Source organism: Hydractinia symbiolongicarpus, chromosome 7 (assembly GCF_029227915.1).
Source record: "Hydractinia symbiolongicarpus strain clone_291-10 chromosome 7, HSymV2.1, whole genome shotgun sequence".
In the NCBI taxonomy this organism is placed as follows: domain Eukaryota; kingdom Metazoa; phylum Cnidaria; class Hydrozoa; order Anthoathecata; family Hydractiniidae; genus Hydractinia; species Hydractinia symbiolongicarpus.
In genome coordinates this window covers 5,789,494-5,816,091 of record NC_079881.1, presented here as the reverse complement: position 1 = coordinate 5,816,091, position 26,598 = coordinate 5,789,494, and the positions used below count along the sequence as shown (strand labels likewise).

The 26,598-nt window shown below is 33.8% G+C and overlaps 3 protein-coding genes across 3 annotated transcripts; 2 read left to right on the top strand and 1 right to left on the bottom strand.

Annotated features, from left to right (window-relative positions):
• The first annotated feature begins 320 nt into the window (after positions 1-320).
• LOC130648720 (neuronal-specific septin-3-like) lies at positions 321-12,941 on the top strand. The gene is made up of 12 exons (XM_057454795.1): positions 321-477; positions 6,125-6,152; positions 6,318-6,473; positions 6,664-6,840; positions 7,039-7,164; positions 7,279-7,360; positions 7,937-8,074; positions 8,671-8,788; positions 9,581-9,676; positions 10,121-10,217; positions 10,560-10,611; positions 12,204-12,941. The coding sequence occupies exons 1-12, from the start codon at positions 457-459 to the stop codon at positions 12,340-12,342; spliced, it is 1,230 nt and encodes a 409-aa protein (XP_057310778.1). The 5' UTR covers positions 321-456; the 3' UTR covers positions 12,343-12,941.
• Positions 12,942-14,880: 1,939 nt separating this feature from the next.
• Positions 14,881-19,390, top strand: LOC130648722 (RNA demethylase ALKBH5-like). The gene is made up of 3 exons (XM_057454796.1): positions 14,881-15,878; positions 17,028-17,108; positions 18,492-19,390. Exons 1-3 carry the CDS (start codon positions 14,938-14,940, stop codon positions 18,682-18,684), a joined length of 1,215 nt encoding a protein of 404 aa, XP_057310779.1. The 5' UTR covers positions 14,881-14,937; the 3' UTR covers positions 18,685-19,390.
• A 292-nt stretch (positions 19,391-19,682) lies between these two features.
• On the bottom strand, positions 19,683-25,577 carry LOC130648723 (uncharacterized). Its single transcript, XM_057454797.1, has 5 exons — positions 24,122-25,577; positions 22,683-23,099; positions 22,068-22,163; positions 21,035-21,093; positions 19,683-20,955 (listed from the first exon to the last, which is right to left on the bottom strand). The coding sequence occupies exons 2-5, from the start codon at positions 23,078-23,080 to the stop codon at positions 20,600-20,602; spliced, it is 909 nt and encodes a 302-aa protein (XP_057310780.1). The 5' UTR covers positions 23,081-23,099; positions 24,122-25,577; the 3' UTR covers positions 19,683-20,599.
• Positions 25,578-26,598: the final 1,021 nt, after the last annotated feature.

The following is a 26,598-nucleotide window of genomic DNA, read 5'->3' as shown; positions in this document are numbered from 1 at the left end:
TAGGATCAGAATAACAATGATAGGTTAGAAATCTCATGTCGTAATGGTATTTATATCGACATATTATATAGGACATTTCAAACGTCAGTTTAATGAATTTCTTAATGTTATTTTTACCACAGCCGCTTAGACGCCTTTAAAAGAGAGGCTAAACTATGAATGATAGTTGCAAAAATACTTTTACAAATTTTCGTTGCTAAAGATGGGGATTTGGCGCTCCTAGCTTTTTGATGAGGCAAACTCAATCGCGAGAAAGAAGATTAAAACACTCTGTAGGAGGGTGCCAAAAGTAAACAAGGTTGTCTTTATGTATATCTTTTAACACTGGTAGCCATCTTTGTGTATAGTCGCAAAGAGCCGTCATAAAAATTTGGGGAGGGTGAAAGAAATTAAAAAGAGCAAGTTCCATCACCCTATTTGATTGTAATATCTGTAGCCAATATTTGGTAACGCGTCATGGATTCCCAACAAACCAAGGTTTGTATTTTTTTTTCTTTTATAGCTACCTAGCTAACTTTTATGCTACACGCGAACTGTGTTGCGAGCGAGAGGTGGTGTACTTTCTTTTCTTATTCACCTCCGGCTACATTAGTGAGACCAAATGCATTAAAAAACCAGTGCCATGTTTTAAAAATAGCTAGTTCATACTAGCGATACTATAGCTATGCGTTTTGATGACCTAGATAGATAGATAGATGTGCATATTTTACATGGCTAGCCTCACAAATATCGAGGGATATACCCTGTCTATTATTTCCAGGAGGGGCCATGGCTTAGATGATGAGTCCTAGAGTATTTAATGCTCATTTTGAGCTACGCAGACCCAATTAGGACCCGCGCTCTACTAGACAACTCCCGGCAACATTCAACGGCCCACATAGTGTGCCATCTCCCCAATTTCCCTCACATGGCTTGGGTTAACCCGGGGCTATGGTAACATTCACTCGCCCATGTTGAATCGCCGTCAAGAGGAATCGAACCCCGGTCGCCCGCACAGAGTACGAGAGCTATAACCACTAATCTACGGCGCCATAACCTGAACATATTATCATTATTTGTGCTATATCCTGCTACCCCATGTTGTGGCGCCATAGTTTAGTGGTTAGGCCATCCTCAAAAATATAATTGCTTAGCATCACCCGACCGACTTAATTTAAAAGCCTAAAGTCGAGTCAAAGAGTCGGTAAATTTGAAAAATATAAACCAAACAATCCATGAACAATAAAGTTTACTTTATAAATAACTTATATATAAACTTTATTAACTCCTTTCTCTTCTAGCGCCTTCTTCCCAACTATCGTCCGCATGGTTTGTTACAAGGAATTGCATTTCGGGAATGTTCCGGGCGAGCGCGGGAAAGTGCGGGCGAGCTCGGGGGACAACCGCCAATTTTATTTGAAAAGTCGCCCGAACTCGCCCATATATATGCAGGCGTTTGCAGCTTATCGGCACCCTCTTAACAATCTTCGATACACAACACAAAATCCACCATTTACCTTTTCATCTGTCCTCCGAATTATGGTTGTTACGTCCCAATGTTGTTTCGATAGGGGACTGCGCTACCCTACTCAGTGCTATATTATCCTGCTTCGCATTTATAAGGAAATACAAGCGAAAACGTTGATTGTCAAAAATGGAACTTGAAACAGAGGCTAAAGAAAATACAGCTGGCATACATTTAAAACGAATAACATAATTTGGCTGCGAAATATAGTATTTTTGTAATTTTTCGGGAAAAATTTTATCTGACCGAACGACTTACTTTTGTAATTAGAAATGACGCTAACCAAACATATTTTCAATGGTGGCCTTACCACTCTCGTACACTTTGTGCGGGAGTCCGGGGTTCGATTCCCCTTGGCGGCAATTTAATATGCACAATTGAATATTACCATAGCCCCTGGTAACCTAAGCCATGTGAGGGAAATTTGGTAGATGACACACTGTGTGGGCTGTTGGATGTGGCAGGGAGTTGTCTGGCAGAGCGCTGACCCTAATCGAGTTTGCGTAGCTTGAAGAGAGCGCGTTAAATACTCCAGGACTCCCCATCAAAGCCACGCCCCTCCTGGAAATAATAGAAAAATAATGTTTAAGAAAGTCATGGAATGAATATTTCATTGTTCATAAGGCGACTCCAACTTAATTAGTTGTTCTATGGGCCCGACCAACCCTAATTCTCACGAAAACAAAAAAATAATAATATTAAGCAAAAAATTAAAAAAAAAACTAAATTAGAAAGAAACAACACATTTTCTCATCTCATCTTGTGATAATATAATGAGCATAGAAGATAATCAATGTTGTTGTTGATTAAATGTCAATCTATAATTATACTAAACAAGTTGTACAATAACTATACTTTAGGACCACCATGGTAAAGGCCACTTGAATTTGATTCTCTGTTCATGGTAATTTGTTGTGACGAAACTAAAATGGGCGATGCACTAGTTTTATAATCGCTAAAATAGTTTACATGGTTAACGAAAGTTTAAATTTTTCTGTGATTTTTAACAAAAATTTAGCTACTTTTGCTAAAATAGTTATAATACCAGTGAAAAACAAGACTATTATATATGCTTGAAAATACGCTAGCTGATATGTAATACTGCAAGACTTTCAGTTGATACTATTTAGAAAAAATAATAAAAACAGGGTAGAATACACTTGTCATAACACCCTCCCCCGTTATAAATTTAAATAAATAATTTTAATGCTGTGAAAGACTTCAAATATTTTCAACAAAACTATAGTCTGTAAAAAGAATTTGAACTTAAATTTAGATTGTGCAAAAAACTGTAAAAGAATACAAAAATTTTTTTATCAAAATAACTTGTCTGTTTTTTTATTATTATTTTAAGTGGGAGAAGAATTATTCGCAGTAAAAATTTCGAAACAACCCAAGTATAACTTGCTATATAACTTTCAAAACAACACAAGTATATATTCTGTATAACTGTCAAAACAGCACAAGAATAATTCTTGCTGTATAACTTTTTAAACAACGGAAGAAAAATTCTTGCTACATAACTGTTAAAAAGAAGTTTTTTGAGCATGTATTTTTATCTTTTCACCTTGACAGCTAGTTATTTTAATAATTTAAAACAAGAAAACAAATTTAAAAGGCACGTAATCACCCTGTAGGCAATTTCTTTAAGGTGCCTATATTTTATTGTAAAAATTTAAAGATATACATGGGAAAACATTATCCTGAAAATTTTATTGAAAACTGACAACCAGAACATGTTCAAATGTTTTATAGAAATAGCAAACTCACCCCAATTTCTCTTCGCCTTCAGAACCACCATTAAATTTTATTGCAAGAATCATGCGATAATAAACGTACGGCAAATCGTTCACATGGTTGCTGGATTCATGCCATTACAGAAAAAATAATGAAGGAGGGAGAGCATCTGTAGCTGTGTTGGTATCGTAATGCTTTTATAAATGTATCAACAAAGTTCTGAACATGTTAAATCAGATAAATCAATTGAAGTTTCTATGTTATTTCTTATTATTTACACATTTTAACTTACTGAAATCAGACTTCTTTGCAACAACGACCTCTTCTTCTTTTTGTTTCTGATGAAAGGTTTGTCTCGCTGGATTTAATTATTTTCCTTTGTTAAACAGTTAGTCGCTTTTTTATGGAGACAGTATCAGATCTAGACAAATACAATACCAAAATTTTTAGAATTCCCCCTTTCATGTTCTAAATTTAATTATCTCCATAGTGCTTCAACTGTCTTCAACTATCACAATGAGCATTCTCCCCCGTTGTGTATTTTGGCTTATAATATGCTTACAATATAAAAGCAAGGGCGAATAAAATTAAATCTAATTGGAGAAAGTGATACGGATGTTTTTACCTGCGGTTACTTTTTTAAACAGACCAAAATTTCTTTCCACTTTTTGATGCAATGTTTATGAAGAAAAACAATCCAAAAAGAACAGCGTGAACGGCATATTGGAAAAATGGGATGCAGGATGTTGCATGACCTATCAGGATGACCTATCGGGAGGCGAGACACAGGATGTGGGACGCAGTATGCAAAAAATTCATTGAAATAAAATACTGACCATGCCGTTACCATACATCATATAGACATTAAAATAAACTACGCCCAAATTTTCTAAAAAGAATAAAACAGTTAGAAATGCATGACTTGATCTTTTTTTCGCTTGGTGAACTTGGTGAACTTAATGTGATACGAAACTATTGTTTGACATTGAACTTTTATGTATCCTTATTCCTCCGATCTGAAACAGTAGTGCTTTTGAGCTATACAATCTGAATAGAGATTGAAATAGTTGATATTGCAGAAACCAGTCTGAGTAAAAAAAAACGAAAATGTTTGTGACTACGAATTTCCCTTTTTCTTTTCAATAAAAACCAGGTAGAAACTAGGTTCTCACAGCATATACCATAGAAGAGTATACACCACGCTGGCGCAGTCATTATTTTATTTTGATGATTTTTTTGCATCCGCATCCTGCGTTCCGTGTCCTGGTTAGCATCCCACATCCCGCTTTTCCGATATGCCCACCATGAATGGAGCCTGCCATATAATGGCGATTTTATGGAACTCCATCTCAGTGCCCATTTAAAGAGAAGGCTGTTTGTTTACCTATGGTTTCTCACAAACATTTTGTAACGGCCAGATCGTTAAATATGGCGGCTGGAAAACAACAACAATAAATTCAAGATTTTAAAGTGCCATTATTTCCATTTCTAGTAGGTTTTATATCCTAAAATTTTCAGGAAAATCATAGCTCCTTCTGAATTTTGAAATAAAATGTAAATGCTACAGACTTCGCCTGTAGAACAACTACTAAAGTTGGAGTCGCCTAACATAAAAAAATCTTTTGAAACTTAATTTCAAATATGCATGGCCAGCTCTGAGATCTACGTAAAACACAAGAATAAATCTGGTAAAATCTGCAAAACATTGCTAATGTTCCTTGGTTTTATTTTTGGGCCACGGAAACTATTATGTTGAATTATAAGGAGTTTGTAAGAAGATATATACACCTTTAAACTAACACATGCAAGTCTCAAATTTCATTCACCATAAGATTAAATATAAATATAAATAATCTGATTTTATAGAGCTTAAAAACATTGTCAGATTTTGTTAGATTAAAAATGTTTTTAAAAAGTAGTCACAGTATTTTTTTATAAAGCAGTCAAAAGAAAGAACAAAGCATTTCACTGTGACGGATTGCTTTGTTTGTTATCACCTCCCTAATAGCTAGAGACGTTAAAAATGGTCTGTATATTGCAACATAGGTAGTATGGTGCACAATGTTTTCTGAAATTATGCCTTCTAAAATGAACACACCAATGCCACTGATTGAAAAAATTATATGACGAAACAAAAACGTCACAATTTAACTCTCAGAAAGAGAGTATATTTTTATTGACAAAGAAAGCCTTTTATTTTTTTAAAATATAACATGTTTGCAAAATTTATTGGTTTAGGTAAAGGAAAGTATAATGTAACCCAGTAGTGCCTCTAAATTTGCTTTGCCAACCTCATTTTTGTAGTAGGTTGGCAAACGTTGGCACTATCGTGCTTTCAATAATTTTGATTCACAAAGTTGGACTCTTCACCTTTATATTAACAAAATGTATATAGCTAATACATACCTATGCTTTGTACAATTCCAATTCTGGAAACTGAATTGTATAGTTAGAATCCTTTTTTCAAAGGTTTAATCTTGGCTTTAATCTTATGGAAAAAAACGATGGAAGGATTTTGTTATGGTTTTACCCTTTGTTTATATATTCTAAAAGTAAAATTGTCTTTTTCTAAATAAAATTTTTATAAAAATTGTGTGCAATAAACAGGTAGTGTAGTAAAGATATAAGTCAAGCATTGCCTCGAGTGTGCTTCATTAGTCAGCTTTTTAATAAATTAGTATTTTAGATGCACTTTATTTCCATGCACAATTGATATAGCATGTCTAAACTTTTTTACATGTGTATTTAGGTATGCTGCTGTATGCCTCTTCCTGAATAAGGACACCTTTTTAAGTTTTAATGATGAATAAAGCTTAATTAAGTTAAGCTTAATGATGAATAAATATAGCAATTATATTAAAGAAATTTAATGGTTCCTTTTAGAATATCCTGACTAATTCTCAATACGAAGGTATAGTTTTTATACATACTATTCTTCTAGCTTGTTACTTTTACAGAAGCACAAATTGTGGACATCACTTAACAATTTTTTTATAACTTCATGCCTTGTAAAATTAAATTATTTTTTGCCATCTTTGTTGCTATAAAAGTGCAAATGATTTGTGTGTTCATTTAGCACTACTGAAAGTATACAAGTTTGCTGATGTAGAAGAAACTGGTCGGGTTGATGTCGCGACCATTACAACTCTCGCTGTTCAGCTTATGGGACAGAACTTCAGTGAAGCTGAAAAGGAAAGTGTAAACAAAAAAGCAGAAGCAAGAGCCGAAAAAGGTTTGGTTAAAAACCTAAAGCTGTGTATCTTCTAAATAATATACTTTTTACTTGTGATCACATAAGATTTTAAACTATAAACGAAGATAATGTACATATCTTAAATTAGTAAATTTTGACTTAATGATTGAAGATTTTAAATCCTTATAAATTTTATAAGGAATGAAAGAATTGTGTTATTTCTATTCAGGATTATTATCGTACACAAACTTCTTGAACATAATGCTTGAGACAATGTCAATGACAACACAGTGGGGCACTAAGTTAAAAACACAAGTGGATGGATACGTTGGCTTTGACTCAATCCAGGAGCAGTTGCGTTTAAATTCTTTAAAAAGGGGTTTCGAATTTAATATAATGGTTGTAGGTAAGAAACCTGTCTGTGTATTTATTTCTAATTTATTTATAATTTGTAAGAAATTTTTATTTCTGGTTTGCCTTTCTAATTGCTAAAGCTGGCACAAATGAAGCAGGCAAGCGATTATAAATTAGAACAGGTTTGATGCACATACCAAGTTTTTTCTGTGCTTTAAGATATTAGTTGAGAATAATATTTTATTTTTAGGTGCATCAGGTCTTGGCAAATCTACCCTAATTAACACATTGTTTAAAACACGAGCTGCAAGAACAAGCTGTACTACTGAGAATTCAGTTATACCAAAAACTGTTGAAATTAAGAGTGTAACGCATGGTATATAAGTTACAATTTTTTGACGTAAATTACTACATGAAAATGCACTGTACTTTAAAAATAGGGTCACTTCAATGTAACAAATTTATTTTGATATTTTTACATATTTTTCAGTTCTTGAGGAGAAGGGTGTCAACCTTAAACTAACTGTGACTGACACGCCTGGTTTTGGAGACCAAATAAATAACAAGAACTGGTAAGTCTCAACATACGCAATTTTCTTTTTAAGCAACATCTTAAAACAACATCAGGTAAGCATAGCTTGAAGTGAGTTAAAAAGAAAAAATGAATTGTTTCCGAGATTTTGTTAGTTCTAAAAGTATCGACAAACAAATGCGATTAAAAAAATTTTGAACTGTGCAAGCAAACAACAAGTGAGCAAAAGTTGGACTTGTCCATTTTTATTAAAGTAATTTTAGACACGATAAAGTGAAAAATGAAACATAAAACATTGTGTTTGTATTCCGTAAAATAGTAATTTGCAAATTAAAAGCTGCATTGCTGCTTGAACATTTTGACGTCTCTCACCACGCTATATGAATGAAGGTTTATGTAAGTAAGTAATGGGAAGTGATAACATCTAATATTTTCCCCTCCAACTGTAACAATGTTTTATTACTTTATGTATTGCTTACCTGCCACACAAGCCGGTTAGCAGTCTGAAAATGGGCTGGCAACACTACATTTTAAGAACAAGTCAGATGCCTAATTTAATAAAAATGCATTTATTTAAGTTTTAATCCTAGATCATTTTAACATTCTTTTTTTTTAGTTGGGAACCTGTTTTGGGTTATATTAATCGTCAGTATGATATCTACCTAAATGAAGAGATCAGTATTAACAGACGAATTAGGATTCCAGATAATCGAGTTCATTGTTGTCTTTATTTCATTGCGCCAACTGGGCACAGGTATGTATGGCCTTGTGATTTTGAAATATTTGTTGGTGCAAGGCTTTATGTTTGTAAAGCTTTTATGTTGCAATCATTTTAAGAAATCTTTGTCAACTTAAGTTACTAATGTCCAAACATCATTAGGGAATAAAAAGAAATGTGAAAAGAACTTTCATTATTTTTGTAATTTAGAGACCTGAATATTTTTTTTTTTTTGCATTATTAAGTTTGTACACAATACATTTCAAAAAAAGGTTCTTTTATGAAAACTGAGGATATGTTGTGAATCCAAAAGTTTTTTAAAAAAATTGTTAACATTATTCTTGTATTTAAATAACTTTTGCAAAACTTTTTTTTACGATTTGCTTTAAAAAGTGGAATGTTGCCAAATTTTATTTTCTAAATAGGGTCCAAATCCCCATAATAAACTCTAGAAGAAATCAAAATCTGTTAGGGTTACGTTGCAAGTAGGTGTGTGTACTACACAAAAACGTCAGATTTAAACAGTCCTAGAGAATGTTATAAGGTAAATTCTGCACCTGTTGTTTCATTGAGGAGTGACATATTTGACTATTTTCAAACTCTTATTCAAATTCCACTAATGCTGTTTCTAGATTGAAACCGCTGGACATCATTGTAATGAAGCATCTGGATAAGTGTGTTAATGTCATTCCAGTCATTGCGAAAGCTGATACTCTTACACTGGAAGAAAGAGAAGCATTTAAAAAACGAGTAAGATTTGTTTATTTTGTGGAAATACCAGTTCACAATCTGTGTTTTTTTTTTATCGCGGTCAGGAACAGGTTTTTAGCTTTTTTTTTCTTTTACTGACACCCATAATGTAGATTTGATGATATTTTTTTAGGTGTAACTGTGTAGAAAAAAAAAAGCTTTTTGTTCTCTTGGATGTAGAAAAATCAGTGATATTAGACTTCTTTTTCGGAAGAATGGTAGCAAATGAAACCAATCTAACCAATCAGATTGTTTGATACACACGCCTTTTGATATAGAATATATAGAAGGATATGGAGGTTAAACAGCTTGAAAGTTAAGAATATACCAACAATATATGTTACCTGAACTTATACTTTGTTCCTACGTAGATTTCTTTTTTTTCCCTGGTAAACCTAATATCATAGTATTAGTAGAAACTTCCATCATAATGTGTGGTTTGATTTTTTTATAAATATGTTGCATAATAATATGCAAGAATGACTGTTTTAATGATTCTTACTGTTACAACCTTGAACAACAAAATCAATTTTCCCATAAGCACATCATTTCAAACTTCTGGAGTTGTGTTCTTACTATTAAGAAAACAAAATAGGGACAAATCAAATAAGAACAGGCAGCTTTAGATCATTTTACTGGTCCTTATAAAAAATACTTAAACATACACATGCATATAAATGGTAGCTACACATTCTTTTTTAAGTTGAACAGGTTTAGAAATTTACGTTACACACAGTTTTGAATGTTGTTTTACCTAATCCTTTTTGAATGCAACACGTGTTACTTTTTTAGATTCGCGAAGATATTCAACTTAACAACCTGAACATCTATCCCATCATGCACTCCAACCTTATCGACGAAGAAATTAAATTGAATAATAAAGTGAAGGTAAAAATAGTTCTATTGTCTTCTTTACCTCTTGTAATGTAGAAATCTTTTTGTTTTTCTGAACAATGTGCACTCCCCCGATTCTAGTCAAAAATTGAGCGATTTAACTTTGTTACAAAAAGTTATTATTTATGTAACATAAAATGATTTTTTAATTTCTACATTCAGTTTCTAATTCTGCGGTCAAACAGTGTGCCATTGCGAACCTGCAATGGCACACATTTTGTTGGGAAGATATGAAAAAAATTAGAAAATTTTTTTACAGTAAAGTATTCCAGTTAATGTATCGAACAATCGAAATTTATGAGTATTAGTTATCCATATCTGCTTTCTTTTCATTACAGTGATAACGGTAAACCGCACAAATTCTGCAGAAGGCAAATATTAACTATATATTATATAAATTATATATAAATTAGGGCAATTTTTTTGCATTGTTCATAGGAACAACTTCCATTTGCTGTTGTGGGGAGTGATCGTTATGTCAGTGTTGGAAGCAAGAACGTGTTGGGAAGGAAAACAAAATGGGGAGTTATCGAAGGTAAGTTGCTAAAGAAGACTCGGCACTAGGTTTTCCTTTTTAAATTTCAGCTTCGACGTAGTTGTGGAATGAATTTCGAGAATTATATTGACTTGATTTAATTGACTTTTAAATTTATGAATGATTTTTTTTGCGACGATGTGCGTGTTTTGCCAACCTTCAGCTGGCTTAAATATTCTATTTGGCGCAGACTTTTTCACATAGTGTAAAAAGAACCTAAACTAGTTAGAAGAGACCTTTTTACTTGCTGTAAATTTATTTAAAAACAGCGAACTAGTCTGGACAGAGAGTTTTACATCGAGGTAGAAGCAGAGTGTGTAATGAATTCATCTTTTGTTTTAGTTGAAAATCGAGCCCACTGCGAATTCCCTCTTCTTCGTGATCTGCTTATCAAGTAAGTTAACGCAACACTTAACATAAAAACATTTACGATGGAGATGCATGATGGAAAGCAGATTTTTAATAAAACACGCCCCCCTCTCGCGCTCCATCGAGGGTTTATTTCTTAATGTGATTTGTTCTAATGGGGAAAGATTAAAAACTTTTTCCCGCTAAGCGAAGGTATTAAATTTATAATCAAGAAGAACCTCCTAGCGGAAAATTTGGATTAGCTAATTACGAAAATTAGACTTTGGTATCAGACTGTCCGGTTAATTTAATTTAAATAAAGTTTGTTCTAATTGTAAGTTTTAAAGCCGAATTTCTACTAGGCGTTCCAGAACGCGCTGAGCGTGGCGGCTATTGTTTTTCAGTCCCAAATCCGCTAAAAGCGGTCCGCTCAGCGCGGTTTCAAAAGTCAACTCTACTTCGACTTTTACGCGCGTTTTCAAAGCGCTATCCAATTAAGCTGCTTCAAGGCCACGTGATATAAAAAACTTTTTGCGAGAGCCATCAAAAACATCACCTGTGACTAGATATCTCATTGTGACACAAAACCTTTCATTTGCACTTATGGGCTCTGTCATCTTTGTTTCGCTTTTTGTAATTAAGGAAACAACCCAAGGGTTTCAAGTTTAGTTGTTGAAAAAAAAGGTTACTGTCATACAATTTCATATCTTGAACGAGAAGATTGAATTCTCCTTTTAGTTTTCCTTCTTGATACAGCCGTCTTATCTAAAACCGTTTTGCATACTTTTTTTCATTCAGCAACAACGATAGTTTGAGAAGATTTATTTTCTTAAACAGCAATAATATTCTACGTTGAACGTTCATGTTTACAATTTTTTGTCGTCTAAAAGTTTACGCGCTCTTTTTGTTGCTTTTAACAAGTGGAAATCAAAAAATAACATTCGAAGCGGATTTATAAGCGGCTATTGTTTTAAAACAATAGCCGCCTACGCTCAGCGCGTTTTAGACCGCCTAGTGGAAAATCTCCTTTAAGTGTCTTCTAAGGTCGTGGTTACATTTACCTTAAGGCATCCACCTGTGGAGAGCTTGTTTATAAATTTCTATATACGATAACACATTTTTACTTTATTCTGATGGTAATGGAAATGGATATAAGATATCAAGGGATAGGAATTTTAAAGCCCGAGCATCTGCTTATTGTAATCAAGAAGAGAGCTTACCCATTCAACAACTGAACCCCCCACCCGATATTTTTTTTCAAAATAATTTACCTGTTGCAAAAAAAGTATAAAGCTTGGCATTGTTTGTCCTAGGACATATATAAGTGTTTTACCATATTTTAAAAAAATGGACGACATATAGGGTAGGCTTGTCTTGTTTGTTAAGAACTGTTCATCTACAAATCTAAAAAAATATGGTTTTTATAATTTTGTTTTGTTTTTTCTCCTCAATTTATACCCCGAAACTTTTAAATTTTCCAGAATTTTTTTAGAATTTTAAAATTTTAAAGCTGTGGAAATCTCGAGATATTAATTCTCATAATATTCCGCGATATATAAACCCTCCCCCCTCTATAAAAAATAAGGAGGATTTGATTTCTACGACAAAATCTTCATCGCATCAATTTCTTTTTTTCAGGACCCACATGGAAGACATGATCGAAGTAACGAAAGCTATTCATTATGAAAATTATCGACGAACCAAGTTGGCTGAGAAACACGCAAAACAAACCAACCAAAGCGATGCGCGATCACCTCAAGACAAAAACCAAGTGTAAAGTTTAAAAAATAGATAGAAAAGAAAAAAGATATATATCAGGTGAACACAATCTGAATAACCGAGACCTCCTGAAAGATTGACTTTGTTTACCAAATATTTATGTTTATACAATGACAGAGTTGACATAGAAAGTTGTTTTTGTCTCGATAATTTTTTTTACATTTATACGAGTATTATTTAATATTTTATTTTATCGCAGTTGCGAACTTTTTCTTTCCTTCTTGAAGGTTCCGCTTTTATTCCGCTGAATAAACAACCTGTAATGAATCAATAGAGTGCAGACCAGAGTTAATTTCGGTATTTCCAAAATTCTAAATATAAAGCGATTACGTCACTTCTTACGCTTGTAGAGGGTCAGGCTGACGAATGTGGTTTGGATTTCGGCTGTTCATTAAAGATTGTTGTTTAATTTTTTCACGCATGCGCAAAACTATAAAAGTTTTAGAACAACTTTTCATACATTTTAAAGCAAATCATTTAAATAATTTTATAGATCAATTTTTTGCCAAATAATCTTTTTTCTTTGATTTTTGTTTGTTGTTGTGGATTCTAGTTTGTTTTTTTTGTGACATAACAACGAATAATAAAATTCTATTCCTTATTTTGTTTTAGTTTTCACATAACTCTGTCTTGTGTCACAATTCGCTCACTTGTAATGTTAAATACGATTTTTAAGGAAAGCTCAAATCAAGACGTTAAGGCTTTCTCACACATCGAAATAAACCATTAGTAAAAAAAAGCTAAAATTATAAAATTTTTTGACCCAATAGGGTCCTACGCCTCTTAAAAATCCTAAAAAACAAAACAATGCTTAATAATCCTGCTTTTAAACTCCTAAGAATCTCCTAAACATCCATTTTTTAATGTCCAATGCATGTCAGATATGTTTCTATTCTTTATCACCTAATTCTGAAATGGAATCTGATCAAATCTGATCCAATTTGTCTTTTTTTGACTAAACCCGCTAATCGAAAAAATCTCTTAAAAACGGCGAAAGCCCTTCTAAATTCTCCTTAACATTCTATATTCTCCTTAATATTCTAAATAAAAATTGTTGAAAAATGACTTGCAACCTGAACGACCAATACGGTTTGTTCTTGCAACAAAAGCCACAACAAGGATCTTTCTTGAGAAGTTTAAGGCCCGTTGTTGATGTGTTCGTTGCACTTGTCGATGTAGTCAGGTGTAGTCATGATAACCGTTGTTCTCCCCTTGTCTGCCGGTAGGATTATGATATCTTTGTCCTTCTTTAGATTCTTCAATGACAGTCTTTCAGATTTTTTCAAATTGTCCTTTGGTGTTTAACTTCGAATCAAACCATCAGAAAACTTGCAAAGAAAGTGTCATATCTTCATTACTGAATTGTGCCAACAGCGTAGTCAGTGACAAACAGGAGAGGAAAGAAGAAATTCGACGTGTAAGAAATGCATTAATCGCAAATGGATACATTCATAAAGTCATCACGCAAGTAGAAAATAAAATGAAGAGAAGATGCAACGGAGGCAACAAGGAAACATCAGAGGAATTTATCGCATCAGCATTCTTACCCTTTGTACCAGGTACCAGCGAGATCCTTCGTCGAGTTTTAAGGCAACACAAGATCAAATGCATTCTTAACTGTAAAGACACCCTAAGAAGCACTTTGTCTAAACCAAAAGACAAAATAAACCTGGAAGAACAAAGTAACGTTGTTTACGAAGTCCCTAGGCGAAACAAAAAGAAAGTTTAAGCAACGAGTACAAGAACATATGCGCGCAGTGAGAAACGGAGATGTGAAGAAAAACGAAATTGCGGACCACATCTGGAGCAGAAGTCATCAGTTTGATTGGGACGAGAAGAAAATCATTGACAGAGAATCCAGAACAACGGCCAGGAAGATTAAAGAAACCATCAACAGTGTAGAACGTAACAAACACATAAACAGCATCTCGTATCAACTTCCTGAGATTTGCTTACCAGCCATACAGAAGAAGTAGTTACCTACATTTAGGTCTGAAAATGTTAATTACCGTATTTCATTACCGTATCATTTTACTTTGCCGATGATGGGAGAAGGATCTCCCGAAACGTAGGCTACTAAACTATCATGTTCAAGAAATAATCTTTCCACAGTAATACTAGATGAAATATTGTCGCATTACACTCTGTCTACAAATTGCGCCATCGCCAGTTGCAAACAAGATTCACCGCTTTATCCAATCACTGTTCCCTTTATCATGACAGCAAGCAAACCTTGAGGGAATTAAGTTTGACGATAAATGTTTTGAAAATAAAATTGAATTTTCGCGAAATTGGTAAGTTCGAATATTTGGCTAAAACTTAAGTTCGTGAATTTTGCAAAAAAATGTCTGGAATAAAGATTCTGTCTGGTTCTAAATAAAGTAGGAAAAGGATGACTGTAAATCGTTTTTCAAAAAGAGGAAAAGGTGTGTGAACAGACAACCCCGACGACTGGGGACCACGCGACCGGCAATTCCGGCCGGTTTATTATTTTGATCTCGATTTTCTAACCCTGCTGGCAGTTTTACATTACTAACACGAGGGAAAAATCGAGACAACGACGCTTTTTATTAAAAAAAAAAATAAAAAAAAAATGGCGGGCATGGAAAATTCTGTGGATGAAGTGATTGTGTTAGATTCTTCATCTGATTTTGATTCAAGAACAGAACATGAAGAAAATTTAGATTGTTTGAATAATAATTTTGGTGCTGACAAAAGGAAAGTTAATCTTGTTGATGTAGATAGTCCTAGAAAATTAAGAAGGAGTATAAGAAACTACCGACAAAGAAACAAAGACGAGTCTTCAGACTCAGAAGTTGAAGTAATTCAAGTGCTCAGAAGGAAGAGACGCCTATCTGAAAACAAAACAAAGAAGAGAAGAAAACATGACATAGATGAAAACGACAGTGGGAAAGTTGTCAAGTTTAAAAGTTCTGTAATAAGAGTAAAAGAAGTATTAGAAAATAAACAGAATATTAATTTAAGATATAATAATAAAACAGAGTTGCAACTTATTCACGAAGGTATTAAACAGAAAAGAAACTTTTTTGATGAATCTATGTGCCGCAAAATTGAAAAAAAAATTGACCAAATTGCAGAGAAAGCGAAATGTGGATTGTATCGGCAGAAAACGTATGATTCTGCACCTTTGCGTAACAAATATTTTTTTGGTGAAGGGTATACTTATGGTAAACAAATGGAGCAAAAGGGACCTGGGCAAGAACGGTTGCATCGGAAAGGTGAAGTTGATGAAATACCTAAGTGGATACAAAAGCATGTTATACAGAAATTATATAAAGAAAAAATAGTTCCAGAGGGATTTATAAATAGCGCTGTAATAAATGAATATTTTGCTGGTGGTTGTATCGTGTCTCACATCGATCCAATACATATATTTGATCGTCCGATCATTTCAATCAGCTTTAATAGTAAATCCTTTCTGTCATTTGGATGCAAATTCTCTTTTCATCCTATTCGTACAACAGAACCTATTCTGGCACTTCCCTTGGATCGAGGATGTTTAACGCTGCTTAGGTTTGTTCTCTATTCTTTTCCTGAGACTAAATTGCACTACATACCATTCAAAGTTTATGTGCGCAAAATTGAATTTTGCGCACATATGAAGTTATTAAAAGTATATTATACATATATATAATTGGACCTATGTGCAGATTTACCTCGTTCTCATTTATGTTTAAAAAAGTATTTTAGCTGTATTATTCAGGGTTTGAATTAGAAAAGTTAAGTCGGTTCGCAAAAATTTCAGCACTCTGTAATGAAGGAGACCACCATCCAGAACACCGTAGATCAATGACCATTGGCTTGTTCAATAGTAACTACTTGTTTTTTGACGAGAATTTGTATTTTTTTTGTGACCTGCGAGTCTTACTTTTTCCTGTGTTATTATTTTTTATGTTGGAGACAAGTGGGGGATGTTTAAACGTCCCCCACTAAACCCCAAACATAAGAACTGAGCGTCTGAGCTAGCGACTCTCTCAGTTTTAACTTTCTTGCCTCCGAAAGCTGAAATAATGTTGCAAAAATGAAATAAGTTTATTTTAGCTTTATTATATTTTTAGTTTTTTTTTTGCGCACGCAACTTTACTTATAAGAAGTTAGTAATATTAATTGACCTTTTTGCCGATATTAAGACTAAAAACTGTAAAAAAACATTTTGACTTTATTATTTTATTTAAACAATGACCTTTTAATAATTTAACATGTAAATATTTTACGCAATCATTTATAATGAGCTGCGCTTGATAAATATGGTTTTAATAACAATTTCTAATAATAAAAACAGCTTTTCAGAAGCAAATGTTACAAAACTTGCTCACATATTTTCAGTCGAAACTTTCTTAAATATGTACAAGTGAAGTACGCTAACAGAAAGGGTTATTATTTCTTCTCCCAGCATAAAATAATCAAGCTAAACACAAGAATTAAATGGAAACACAACAAACAAAAGAAAGAATGATTTATTTTTAATATCGCAAAAAAAAGACAACAAAGTGATACAAAACTATTCGATTCGCAATTTTATCATTTTCTCGCAAAACCATTCGAAAAAATGGCATTTCGATTTGCAAATTGCGAATTTCAAACTGCTAATTCGAACCCTGTTATTTAGATTTATATAGATCATTATGATATATTCAATTCAAACTTACTCTTTACTTTTAGTGGGTATGCAGCTGATTATGTCACACACTGTATAAGACCGCAAGATGTTACTGAACGAAGATGTGTGATAATATTGAGAAGGTATATATAAGTTTTATTGAAAAGTAAAGTGAATATTTAACTTACTGGATAACTAAACAGATCCCCCAGTATATATGGTCTTTAGTAGGCCAACATCTGTAGTCGTTTTAGAACTGGGGCAAGCAGTCTCCTTTGGCTAGTGTAGAGCCCCCTAACAGTCTTGAAATGTGGTTGAATAAACTTTTTTTAAAGGTTTATTGAAGTGGCTGACATTGCCGAGGAACAAATGACAATTTTCTTTTATACAGCCTACTATGAGGCTTTCATATCTCTCCTCTTGTCAGTGAATTCTCATTCAGTTTAAAAAAAGTCAGCTTTTAATCTCCTTATTCCCAAATTACATTGTTCAATTCTTTCTTTGTATGTAGATGACCAATACCTGTGATCATCATAGTATATCTTCTGTGGACATTTTCTATATTGCCAATGTCCTTTTGCAGGAATGGTTTCCATTATTGTATGCTGTATTCTATATGAGGTCTCACTAGGGATTTGTATAATTTACACACCCTTGCACATATATAAGACAAAGGCAAAAATGTTGGAAAATACAAACATTCGAAAATTAAAAAATTTCATAAAAAAAATTGTACCTACCATATTACATATTAAGCCCCCTCCTTTCAATAATCTTTTATCGTTAAAGTTACATATATGGAGCTTAATCAAGGATATATGTAGTATTTTTGAGTAAATTTAAAATTCTGGGAAATGTGCCCACTCCTGTTCCAGATGTTCCTTTTTATAATTTTTTTCATTATAAAGAGTTGACAAACTGGACAAGCAGAATTTAAAACGAAAGGGACAATGATTAATAAGAATCATATATAGTTTTTATTTTAGTTTTTTATCATGTAACGTTTTTCAATGGCCAGTTCCCAAATCTAGTACATATAAAGCTTTTATAAAGTGGGGAAATCTATTGGCATGTCAGTCCAGCTGAGCAAGACGTAAATTTAGTCTCTCAAAGTTATTAGTCAACAAGCCACAAGTCATCAACAGTTCAACTCAAGCAACAAAAACACTCTGTCAGAATTTTGTATTGATTCTAAGAAACATTTGTACTATATTTGTTTTAAAATAGTTTACATAAACACTTTTACTTATTTTTATTTTCGATGGTAAAATGGCGAGGTGTGTATTTTTCATAAAAAGCAAATGTTCTAATGCCAAACTCAAGTTCAGCATCATGTTCTTTAGGGGAATTCACGATTGAAAAAAAAATTTACCAAAAAAACTATTTTTAGGTACCATTTTTTTTCTTGTAGAAATGTATAACCAGGAGGCTATATAGATTTTTGTTCCTATAGAAGTTTCTAAGCCTTAAGCAATTTGTCTTAGCGTATTAGTCAAGCAGTGATATTTTTGCTCATTCTTATTTAGAGTGTTCGATGATGCACCACGTGTTGGCGATGTAATATCACCCGAAATGCCATTGCGTAGTTTTCAACACCACAACGGCAGATCATCTTTCAGAGAAAACTCTCGCAGAGAGAATAGAAAACGTACTTGGACGCAGGACCATTATGGGGGCAAAAATGCATCAGGTCGAAAGAGAACAAGGCATAGTTACTAAAATGCAGTAAATATGTTTTACAATGTAACCGAAGTAATGCCAAGAAGCAGTTATCAAAACAACATTCAGAGTTTATTTATGCTGTTCACAAGTTATACTGAACATTTTAATTTTAAAGAGACAACAACAAGAATAAGAATGGTGTTTTTAACATGACTTAGAATTATTTGCTTCAAGTTTTTGTTTAAAAGATTCTTCATCTGAAAACTGGTTTACTAAAGAATGCTTAAACATTACATAGGAACTCTTGTGTGTGTGAGAGTTTTGTTTTTTTGCTATTTTGAGGTCATCTTTATTTGAGGTTTGTTTGTCGTTTAAAACGGAAATGTGCAGTCTGGTTGGTATATATGGATATTTTGCAAATAAAATGAGTTTCTTGTGTTTCAATACGTGGAAGTTGTACTGGCCTTGATAAGTTGTTTTTGACTTGATTACCTCGTTTGGTGACCACCAACTTCGTGCTTGACCCTCAAAGAGGTAAAATCATTACCATTTTACTGAGATGTATTTTATGAAAAGCAAAATTCGGCGATATTGCTGGAAAAATCTTAAATGTGGCGCTTGACGATAAACAAACTTATAAATATGGATGGCCTAAAATTCTGTTTACATTTCAGATATATAGATATGTATATGTCGTTTTATCATCAACTTTTAAGATTATATTTTTATTGCTCTCTTCGTTTGAGCAATTGGTTCAACTTTTTACACGGTGGGAATAGCCTGCGCTGTCTATTCAACACGTCCCCATTGGAAATGCTTGTTCTATGCGCAAAGGCACTGTTCACACGCAAATTAAACTTTACATCAATAAATGTTGAGATTGTATTTAAAGCGGTACAACCTTGGAAAACTCCTGTTTGGTGGTTCCGGGAGTGCAAAATGACTTCATAACCTAAAGCCATTTAACATAGCTTTAGGTTATTTTAAGCTGTGCGAGCCACCGAAAGCTCAAAATCTTCGCGACAGTGTGTTAAGAGGGAAGGGGATCAGCTGTGTAACAGTCTGTTTTTTATTATTATATTACAAAAATATTTAACAGTGTGCTTAAAATTTCAATTTTTACAAAATGTACACATCAACTTCTATCTATAAGAAGTGGTCAAAAGTCGTTTAAACATTAATATAAAAATTCGTGGAAATAGATTTAAAGAGGTCCTGCAGTTTCGTAGATAAATAACATTGAGTTAAATTTTGCCAATCGATATGCATAAATCTCAAACCTTACGGAATTGATTTTCTAAGGAAGTACTTCAAAAAAAGCTTTACTTCCAAGTCTTGAATTCTTAGAAATTTGGCGTGGTTATTCATTCTGTCTTGGCTCCCCATGATAAAATTCGGATGTCTTTTTGGAAAAACTTTTATTTTATAGTAATGACTTATTACTTGTGTAACTTCCGCAATGTTTAGCTTGTTAATAAAACTCTTTGGGTATAAAGAAATACATTTAAACGCTTAAAACAGCATCTCGGTACCTGTTAAAATAGGATGCTCGACCTCGCTCTTCAGAGCTCTTTGAATTTATCTCAATGAGCTCTGGGGTCGAGAATGGGCCGAACTCAGACGGAATCTCTTTAAATAGCTTTCTTGATAATAAAATGAATTTAATTAAACAAAATAAAATTCTAGATCGTCACTCTCCGTCATTGTTGTTGTTGTCGCTGCTTTGCCAACGTTTTAAAATCTGTTTAGGAGAAGCATAGTGAGTCTGTTCCTTCCCTTCTGGTTTTGATGGCCCTGGAACGTCATAGAACTACAACGATATCAGGAAAGCCATGTGCTTATATAATATGCCAATGCTCAATGGTTAAGAAAACAGTCTTCTGTTGAGTTCAGTTTTTCATACATATCTATTTTAATACCAACGTTGTGAATGTGATTATTTTGACGAAATATTAGTGCAACAAAAAACTATTTACGTCAATAAAGCTTTTTGCGATTCGCGATAACTTCCAAACGCCATATCGTCGTCGTCGTCGCCATCACAGTCGTCGCCACTATGCACTGGCGATAAAAGGCTTTTGTTTTGTGTCGTTGATGACGTGCCTTCTTCACCGTCATTCGACACTGCACTATCGGCGTCATCGTCCTCGTCGTATGTCTTACTGTTGTATTTTATAATGGCGTTTTGCATGCAAAAGCCTGGTGGATATAAATAAGGTGAAAATGCCGATATTTGGTTGTTTGGATATGTTGGAAGAATATCCCATAATGGCGCCGTTGAACTGGCTGGGATTTGATTTCCTAGAGAATCTAACGGTTGAAAGTTTTCTAAATAAACATAAAAATGCATTAGAGGTATAACAACCGATATAAAGTGTAAAAACAACAACAACAACAACAATCTTACCAGGTGGTGTTTGTTTTCTCCCTCCTTGACTTGGTATAAGACTTGCACGTCTTTCAATTCTATATTGAAAAGAAAGCTATGGAAAGTTATTGTCATGTTACTACGCGAAACTAATTCGATGTCGTAATTTAACCTATTTTGTCTCAGGGAATGGCGTTGGGGGATTCCGCTCACCCCTCGTACTGGATTTTTTAATAACATTTTGTTGCAGGGTTGTGATACTTGCTGACTTTTATGTCTATTTATTAGACACCTCCCCTCCGAAACTTAGGTCCCATACCTCTTAGATATTGACCTTTATTCTAAACTGTTGGTCGGTAAATCTAATAACATTTGTTCAGATTATCCTAATGTGACACTCACACCAACTTTATTTCATCAAAGGAAATCATTGTGCAAAGTTTGGACACGTGATTAATCCGATTTTCTGATTTTTCTAGATTTAAATTTAAATCCAGAAAAAATACGGATTTTTGTCCTGTTTTTAGAACATGGTTAAATATCTTTTATTTAAAAAACTACAAACAGATGTTAAAGTTGGTTCTTTAGACCCCCAGTTTTAGCAAATAGTGGTATTATGGACAAATTTTACCTTTTAATGAATTCACAGAAAAAAAGTGCTAAAATAAGCGAAGTTTATTGCTACCATTTTGTTACTTTTAGGACGTGCTGTATTTATACCTAGGGTAATTCCATTTGGAAAAGACTATCAAAAATTATGGGGGAATTTTTCATTGTCTAGGCCATTCTTTTGTAAAACATTGTAATTTTAGGTGTTTTCGAGTAATAAAAAGTCGAGTTGTAGGGAGTCTATTGTTTAACTTGGTTGTTTTTCTTAGCACGATATCTCATAGCTATTAGTCTTTCGTACTTCCATTCTCCCGTGTTAATTTTAATGGAATTAATTTGAATTGCGTTAAAGAAATTGTCACGCTGTTTTTGCAATGCCACCAGAACGGAGTCTCTGCGCGGCTAAATCTGAATCGTCCCACTCCTCCTTTGGGGCACAGACGAGATGTAGACCTTTACTTACACAACTTGTTTTTGACCTTGCCCGACCATGGATGTTCTGCGGGTGAGTACTGGACGTTCGTCGTCTTCTTCAGATTTTCTTCGTTCTATTAAGATTCTGGAAAGAAAAATGAATTGATTCAGTCAACTGATTCAACCGTTGATAAGCTACATTAGTAGCGAAAAAAGAGAGCGGGTGAATCAAAATGGGAAGTAGGGCGAAGAAGGGTGGTGGAACTAAAGCGAAGCACTCCTCGGTAGAGGTTATGTGCAAATCAATGGTTAGAACAGAACTACTTCTTCCGAGGATTAAAATAAGATATTTTAAGAAACAAATACTATTTCCTGAGGGTGTGGAAAGTGGTTGCAGACACAAACAAGAGAAACATAACATAACAATGTTTTATCATTTCATAAAGTTTTTAACAAAAACTACGACGTCATTGTTGCCAGAACTTAGCTGTAAATATAGGTTTCTCACGATAGAATATAAATTTAAATGCTCTAGAAATGGCCTAAGAACACGTTTACATTCAGGGCGGTTCTAAGTGACGTTGATTGTTTGAAAGGGGCGTAAAATAGCCGGTGTTAAACAATGAACTGTGTCATTAATTATTTAACAAATGAAGACACCTACTTTCGAAATTTTTGACACTGTATAAAAGTAACATAACTGATAACACCCAATAAGAATGTGGTAAAACAGACGCCTACAATTATTCCAAATTTCACTTGATTGGCTTTCTGTTTCTCGGTCAGACCTATTGTACCTGTGGTCAGTACGCCCGCCACCGTCGGTAGAACAGTTGTCGCATTCAACACCACAAATGCATCGCTGCTATACGTTGATCTCTTTGTCGTTTCAGAAGAAGCCGTGGTAGTGTCAACCAATGAACGAATAGTAGCGTCTTTCGAAAAAGTTGTTCTTCTTTTTGATTGGTTTATCATCAGTCGTGTGGTTGATTTAAAGGTGACTGCTGTGGTCGTGGAATTAGATCTATTTGAAGTTTGAGTTTGATTTGTGGAAGAATTCATCTTTGCAAAATATACTATTCTAGACACAATTAAAAGCAACAGTAAAAAAGAGTACACCATTTATAGGTATAAAAACATATATATATATAAAATACGTAAAAAATGCATAATAGACAAAAAAAATAAAAAAATAAATAAAAACAACATTTTCGTAATCATGTATATGGTGGAAGAAAGAAGGTGGCTTTCCACTGTAAGAAGTTTTAAAGCTACATATTAACTTTACGCCTTAAAGTGTATTTATGCCTGGTTTCCTTTCCAGATGGAAAATCCGGCAAGATGTTTCAATGTAATAAGTGCACAATACGAGCAGTTATTGGTATGCTCACGGATAGTTACCTAAGAATTATATATAAATGGTTTGATGATGTGCCACAGATTCAACGTGTTCATCTGAAAATAGATTTATGTCAGAATCGATTGAATTCTCATTAACGCTAATTTGGAAATCTTTAGCCCCCTGTTGTGTATCCACGTCGAAACCACGAAATGAAAGAGGAGAAAGGTATCTTTCGAACAGTAGGTAATTTTTTTTGCCTGCAACCATGATGCTGAGGAGAAGCCTGAGACCAATTGTGAATTTTTCACCTTAATTTTTTTTTAATCGCGGCCAATAAGAGTTGAAGGTTTTTTTATGTGTGACTAATCATCAGCAGCAAATGTTATGTCAATTTTTAAACTCCTCGTAAAAGACTATTGTTGACTCAGTAACATTAGCAGACGGTCCGTTTTTTGTTAATGTTTTTTAATTTACCGGTCAATGTTAAGTTAACCACAAAATTGTCCTGATCTTTACCATACATCCGCCTATTTGTAATAATGTACCAGAACACGAAAAGCAGGTAAATAAGTTAGATATGCAGCACGTCATTATTTGCAAAAAAACTTTCATTGTGAATACCTGCACCAAATAGACCCTCTACGAGTCAACTAGTCAGTGGCAAATCTAGAAGTTTATTACACTGTATAGAAAAAATATTTTTTGGTGATGGCAGACAATTCCCAAACTGCTCGCCACAAGGGGTGTCTTTTTAAACTCACCACAAGTTCCCAGACGACAGTGCAGAATCCCCTAAACTTGCACCAAATCAAAACCACATTCATTCAACGCATGCTATTTTGAATTGCTCCAGTGGACAGTGTAATTGATAAAAAAAGATTCTTTGTCTTGCACGAGGAGAATAGTTGAAGAACACCACGCATTCCTTTAAAAAACAAAACTGTTAAAAGATCATAGGCCGAGCATATATCAAATGTCCATTACAGGGACTTTCCTGCCATGTCATCAGTCAACAATGGTCAACTTTGTTGCATCATACTGCATTGCTTCTAAATGTAATTTATGTTTTTTCTTTTGTATGTATAGAAATCGTAGATAGAGTTGCTGTAGAGCGTATCTTCATTGCGTTTGGATTAAGAATTTATCTTTGTGGTCTCTGTGAAGTTCTGTTAGTCTTATAAAACAATGTAAAGAGACGGCACAAACAGCACAGCACAGACGGCACAACCGTTTCACTTGGATAACAGGCGCAGCGTTCCCAGTGTTGTAAATGGAAAACAAAATAGCAAAACAAAATGCATAAAATAGACGAAGGAACATAAACACAAAACAGTGAAAAATATAAATAGACGAACTTATATTAAAGTGGATTTCTGATATCAATCAGTGCAATCATCACCAAACAACAACAATGACAATTCTTATATCACACTTCTACATATTTCACGAGCCAAAGTAAAACATAACATTTAACTATATAAACACGGTAGTGTTGCAATGACGTCAAAGTCATCCTGTTGCCATGATGTTTCTAATTAAATTAGCCAGACATAGAATATTAGTGCATGCTAATTGACTCTGACAAAACACTTAAGTGTGCATATTTTTTTAATGTCACTGTACATACTGACTAACATAACTTTTGCTTTGATCGCGTGTTATTCATCAATTTGTGTATTATAAAAATCTGAAGAAAGCTGGGGATTGACTGATAAGTAATAAAATAAAAACTGTAACATGCAAGCTTCTATGATGAGACGAACACGATAACAACAACAGCAGTAACAATATCAACAAGTGGAAAAACATAACTAATAAACAAATATACAAAACAGATAAATAAACAAAAAGAAAAACGAACAAACAAGTAACAAACAAACAAAAAATATACAAAACATAAACAAACAAAAACACACACAAAAAAAGCAAAGAAACAAACAAACACCCAAACATACAAACAAAAAATGAAAACAAGCAAACGAACTAACAACTATAACGCTAATAATAACATCATCGACAACAAAAACAACAACAACAACAACAACAACAACAACAACAACAACAACAACAGAATCTTTGAGAAAAAATGATAGCGACAACGGAACCAACATCACAGCACGTTCTAAATTACCATTTGTGTTTAATTAAGGAGTTATTTTGAAAGTAAATATCTACCTAATTTTCTTTAATAACATACAGTTTATTAATTAGTCATGAATTTCATTTCATGCTCTCATGCTAAGTTTAAATACATTTAACCACACACTCAAACGACAAACCGACAACCTTTTTTCAATTTTTAAAGCACCCTTAAAATTTTTCAAGTTCTACATACCAGCCACATATAAATCTCAGTTGGAATCAAAATCCCCTAGGTATTGGAGAGGGACATTATGAATATGTGACTGTGTAAATAAAATGTGATTTTTGCACAGCAAGATGTGTTAAACGGGGTGTGGTGCAGTAAGTCAGTCTATGAATTAAATCATTTTAGGACGATGTTGTCGAGTGCTCGTAATTGGGTAAGTGGTTTGCTTCAAGGAATGACTTTGAGAGAGTATGCCCCTGTGAATGGGATTGGGTCAGTAAGTCTGTCTGGTGAAGCATTTTAAAATATGTCCGATGGATAACTTTAAAACGGAAGGGTCAAGTCAGCATGGATTGGTGAGTTAATCTATTTAATTAATGACTTTGAAGCAATTTGTTCGAGTTAGACAGACTGGGGCAGTAAATCCATCTAGTGAATGATATTGAAGCGATGTGGTCGAGACAGAATGATAAGGTATAGAATTGGGTCCCAAAACGTCTACTTTCATTGTATTTCCCAATAAAGTAAGGGGTTTATCGCTAACCATGTCGGATGGTCTTGGTGACTACTCTTGTTGACTAAGTATGATCATATCTTGGATAAGGTTGGAAGAGCAATGTTTCATCAACATAAGTGTCAAGAAAAATTGCCACATTAACCAACTGCTTAAAAAGCTCGAAGGGGATATTCTTCAAGGTACTCCAGTGGCCTTGCGAATGCACGCCAACTCTTAAGCTTAAAAGTATTTAGAAGCAAGAATCCAACTAACATGCACGGAGCTATGTAGAGTACAAGGATGTTCCGATGCATGGCGCTAGCTACCTTAGTGACTCTTACAACAACTATGGCGATAGTTTTACCGAGTTGTAGATGGGTTAGCAGAGGTTATCTGGTTGGCAGCAGCCAGATAACAAAATGTGAACAACCTAA